At 32.1% G+C, this 5,043-nt stretch overlaps 1 protein-coding gene across 2 annotated transcripts; it reads left to right on the forward strand.

Annotated features, from left to right (window-relative positions):
* Positions 1–676: 676 nt before the first annotated feature.
* On the forward strand, positions 677–4,473 carry LOC114399364 (50S ribosomal protein L9-like). Of its 2 annotated transcripts, none has more exons than XM_028361553.1 (6): positions 677–788; positions 1,704–1,888; positions 1,980–2,114; positions 2,443–2,559; positions 2,908–3,012; positions 4,157–4,473. In XM_028361553.1, exons 2-6 carry the CDS (start codon positions 1,742–1,744, stop codon positions 4,319–4,321), a joined length of 669 nt encoding a protein of 222 aa, XP_028217354.1. In that variant the 5' UTR covers positions 677–788; positions 1,704–1,741; the 3' UTR covers positions 4,322–4,473. The 2 variants fall into 2 exon arrangements, with proteins under 2 accessions (XP_028217354.1, XP_028217355.1); XM_028361554.1 differs by lacking the exon at positions 677–788 and adding an exon at positions 857–1,002.
* The last annotated feature ends 570 nt before the right edge of the window (positions 4,474–5,043 follow it).

Raw genomic sequence — 5,043 nt, forward strand, 5'->3', positions numbered from 1 at the left:
GTAGTTCAACTTCACCCTCATCTCTTGTCTTTTTAGCTTTGCTAAATGAAAGACTAATAAAACAAATATTAGTTCAACAACTATTGAAATTATTAAAATAGTGTTGCTTAGGTTATATATAAGAACATCAGAAGTTACAAAAGTCATTAGAAATTTCACATGAAATTAGAGAAAGAGAAACGATTTTTCTGCTGTTCTCTAACAACTAATCCAAGAACGTACATATACCAAAAACTCATGAGCAACGATTTAGGGAAAAGTGAGACAATGCATTTTAACAAACACCCAGTGTGCTAAAAAAACAAAGTGTAGAGAATTCATATGAAGGAGTGCTGCATGGTGACCTCAAATTTGAACAACGCAAACAATTTTGTTGAGGTAAATTGGGGAATTTTCAAGTTATCATACCCAAGTACTCAAAGTCAATACTTTTCATTAAGATAAAAGTGTCAATTAATCTACCTGTTCATGGTAACTTATAATTTGTTTAATTTTTAAGAAATACTTTATCTCGATGAAAGTTAATTTAATAATTATTATTCAATTAAAATTTATAATAAATAAATATTTTCCAATATATAAATTATATTATAATGAAAATTTATAATAAATAAATAATTTTAGATTTATACTAAACAATTAGAATAGTGTGATGATATAAAGTTACTGTAAATGAAAACCCAACCTTTATGTCTTTAATTTATGAACCTTGAGTCAAGCATTCTTTAAACTCTATCACTGTGCATTTTGATAGCAGCCATATCCTAGCCCACTTCGTCGATTTTACGGTTAGTCCTTATTGATCTGAAGCTATTAACAATTCAATATGTATTAGTTGAGTAGTTACTTAGTTCATCTTCGTTGGTTGTCATCGAAACCCAATGCTGAATCAATGTCTTAATGTTAATAATAATTGTTTTGTGAATGCCATGACCATGATCCGCGGATGCTACTATTGCCACCAAAATATTATATAATTCGACTCACATTCCACATGACAAGGTTTGTTCTTAGCAATTTCTGTGTTCTCAAAGGCTTTTTTTTTTGTGTGTGTGTGTGTGTTTCACTTTTATTTGCTTTTCGGTTACAGAATCTATGTTTGGGTCGAATTGTAATCAAATTGAGTCTTGGTTGAGGCCTTGTATAATGTGTATAGCGGGTTGTATCTTCTTTGGGATTTAATGAACATGCCTACCTGCCCGCCACCTGTTTGATGAAATGCTTGAACTTTTCAGAATTAAACTAGTGTGATATGTTGGCGGTTGAATTTGTGATACTACACCTGTTGATTTTCTTGTTTGCATCTGAAGTAATTTAACAAAAACATGAGAGTTTTGTTTTGTTTATTATTATATTGATGAAGTTACCGGCTGAGTTTTGAACACATGACTGTTTATATCTGTGTTCTTAAAGTGCTACAATACCATAATTTACTTGTGTTTTGATACCTGAACCTGAAATCAAAGCAATAAGACCTCAAGGTTGTTGTCGGATTGGGTTAACCATAGGTTACCCAAGGCCTTTTTTGGCTTTTAATTTGGTTCTTATAACATTACTAATAATGTAATACAAGAAATTACACATCACAGGAAGATTCGTTGCTATTCTTATTCTTAAGAAGCCTAAGCACTGTTTATTTTTATAAAAAAAAATGAAATTTGTTGGTTTGATATTGATGGTATTTTTTTTTTGGCTCTTGACAGTTAGAAAAGAAGTGACTTGGAATCTGAATCCAAATTTGATGGGTTATCTTCAATTTGGCAGACATGGTGTTAAGCAGATCATTAGATTTAGAGATGCCAGTTATGATAATGTTGTGGTAAACCCACTCCTATATGCTTCCCAAGGACTTCGTTACAAGAGGAAGCTCCAAGTCATCCTTACAACTGTAATTATTTATATTGAGTTGTGATGCTTGTTTTTGGGATTTCATTTAATTCAATTTGCTGACTGTCAAAGTTATAATTTCCAATTTGTAGGACATAGATAAGCTGGGAAAGGCAGGTGATACTGTCAAAGTTGCCCCTGGATATTTTCGCAACCACCTAATGCCCAAGCTCCTTGCTTTCCCTAACATCGATAAGTTTGCTTATCTCCTCAATGAGCAGCGCAAGGTTTTTTTTTTCTTTCAATAAATATCTGTTTTCCCTATTTATATATACTACTTTGTCAATGCCATTCATCATTAGGTAAATTTATTTCCACTTACAATTTTCTGAATTTTATTATCTTCTAGAATAAACTTTTAAATTCTTGATATGTGACACTTAGATGTTAGATGTCTAATCCTTAAAACAACTGTGTCCTTTGCATTTATTTCTGTGGTTATGTGAATGTGTGTGCAGCCAATGTTCTATGCTTGCATACGTGACACTTAGGCAGTCTCCATAATCTTTTTCTCTGTATTCACCAGTTGCCGGTGTTATGTTTTAAATGGTTCAGATCTATCAACCAACTGAAGAAGAAAATCAAGAAGATGTTACTCTAGTTAAAGAGTCAAAGGAAGATATGATGAAAGAGTATGAAAAGGCAGCATTACGTCTTGATAAAGCTAAGCTGGTTTGTAGTAGTGTTCAAATCGTTTCATTGCTGTTTTAGATTATTTCTGCTATTGTTTCTGGGACAATTATTTTCTTTTTCTGGTATTGTATTGCTATGTACTTATTATCACTCCTTGGGGAATTTGGTGTAGTTAAGTACAGATGAACTGTTCTGAGATTTTTTTTAATGTTTTACTGATTAAAACTTCAATTTAGACTATGCTTGTGAAGATACTCCCATAAACTGTTAAAAGTTATAAAATAGAAATATGTAGTTGAAAAGTTGTAATTTGATAGAATATTTCATGTTAGAACTCACAAGTTGGTATATAATTTTAATATGGGCCTGGATGTGATGATCTAATAGGTCTTGCGGAGGTTAATTAATGTTCAAAAAGCCAAGTCACGTGAATCAAAAGAAGATCCCTTGGAGTTACGTTATCCTGTGACAAAAGATATTCTTGTGGCTGAGGTAATATTTGTTCTTTGTAGTTTAAATGTTTTGTTGATATTAGCTAAGTAACAAATTAAGAAATAAGAATATAGTCTGTAATATATGTACCTTTCTTGTCATTATTCGGAGCATGGAATAGAGAATGATTCATGTTAGAATATCTGTATAATATTTTATAATATTATTACTGTATCTAGAAGTTGCTATTAAGAACTCCCTGTTTTCCAAAACTTTTCTGTAAAGTTTGTTTGTTAGCAAGCCAATCAAGTCGCTCACTCTCTTGCTAGGGTGTCTCAATCTTTTGCTTGTAGACAAGTTTTCAATCTCATTCCAACTTGTATTGACAATCTCATTTCTAGTGAAATAATTAGTTGATTCCTTTCAAAAAAAATAATATTATTGCTGTATCTTAACATTTTAGAGTATATTAGATGACCTCTTTTGAATCGTTTTCATATTTCATGATTTGTTTCTTTATTTCATTATAATTAGAAGTCTAATATTAGTGTAAATAGGTATTAATGCTCTGTCTTCCACCAAATCAATAGTCTTCTATTTTCTCCTGTCCTTCTTTTCCTTCACTTAATTTTGTCAATTAACTTTAGTATACATGTTTACCTTATGTCATGGATAAATTACAGTTGCTGTGATATTACGGTTCACCCTACTACTTAACTTGACATGTTAGTAAAACTAGGGATCGCTCTATTTTTTTTATCAAGGAAAAAAGGGTCGGATGATGTGTATGACAGTGCCGGAAATAAAGAATTTCTATGAAAATTATCCTTATTTGCCACCCAATTATTGCTATGGAGTATGGACAGATTATTGTTCTTGCTGGTGCGTTGTCTCTAAAGTCCTTATTCTCAAACTGAAAGAATCCAAGTTTGTTTGAGGTGTTAGTATTTCTGTTGCAAATCATATTGAATTTAATTTAATATTGGTTTCTTATCAAAGAAAATTAGGATTCATTTTCATCTCATTACTATTCTGTTACTTTAAAATAAATAAGTGATAAGTTACTTCTAGATCAATTGTCTGAAAAATGTGTATGTGCCAATTTTTAATTTCATTCCTAGAAGTGTAATATTCTTTCTTTGCCTTCTTTTTTTCCCCTCATTCTTTCTCTGGTACTGACTTTTATATGTTGTTCTAATTTAAGGTGGCAAGACAACTCTGTGTAAACGTTGCACCCGATAACCTGCATCTTCCATCACCTTTATCCACATTGGGAGAATATGAGGTGCCACTGCGTTTACCAAGGTCCATCCCCTTGCCAGAGGGCAAGGTTAACTGGAGTTTGAAAGTTAAAATCAGGAGTAAATAAATCACTCATCTTGTTGAATCCAAAGTTCACTAGCGATGGAATTGTTGTTTGATGCTGATAAGTTATTGAATTGAACCCGAGAATTATAAGATTTTGACATTGCTTTTATTTATAGAAATAGAAATGCGACACATTTAGCAGTGTCTCCTTAATATTCTCTGTTTTTATTGAGTTAAGTATCACGCCTTATGGTCTTATCGACATTCCTTTTATAAAGTTGTCTAGGTGTCAAATATTTTTGCCCCCGTAATGGGCGGGGCTTAACGCCCCAAAAAGAAACTAGAAACAACTATCGGAGTTACTATTGGCCCCTTGGTAATTGCTCTTGGCCCCTATTAAGGGACCGAAACTTTTTTATTCCAAAAACACCCTTTTCAAGGAATCACAGTTCCGTTACAGATCAGCTTTTGCACCCCACCCCCCTCTTCTTATACACAACGGAATAGTAATTTCGTGTATATGAATGTAACGGAATTATGCTTCCATTGTATTTCTTTATCCCAAATATAACAGAATCGTAATTCTGTTATATTTTGTGCCACCCCCCTAACAAAAATAGAATCCCAATTTCATTGTGAATAATTTTTATCACAACAAAATCACGATTCCGTTGTGTTAAAATTATTCACAACTAAATCTTCATTCTGCTATGGTGTTTTTTTTTTTTTTAAAAAAAAAAGAAAAAACACGCATGTGAAGTTAAATGTGTGTTTTTTATTGAA

Source organism: Glycine soja, chromosome 19, assembly GCF_004193775.1.
Source record: "Glycine soja cultivar W05 chromosome 19, ASM419377v2, whole genome shotgun sequence".
In the NCBI taxonomy this organism is placed as follows: Eukaryota; Viridiplantae; Streptophyta; class Magnoliopsida; order Fabales; family Fabaceae; genus Glycine; species Glycine soja.

What these genes read in the sequence shown, in the direction of transcription:
- LOC114399364 (XM_028361553.1), top strand. Translation starts at nt 1,742, where the DNA reads ATGGGTTATCTTCAATTTGGCAGACATGGTGTTAAGCAGATCATTAGA. An exon ending in GTCTTGATAAAGCTAAGCTG is followed by an intron (nt 2,560 to 2,907) that starts GTTTGTAGTAGT and finishes ATGATCTAATAG; the next exon opens with GTCTTGCGGAGGTTAATTAA. An exon ending in AAGATATTCTTGTGGCTGAG is followed by an intron (nt 3,013 to 4,156) that starts GTAATATTTGTT and finishes TTCTAATTTAAG; the next exon opens with GTGGCAAGACAACTCTGTGT.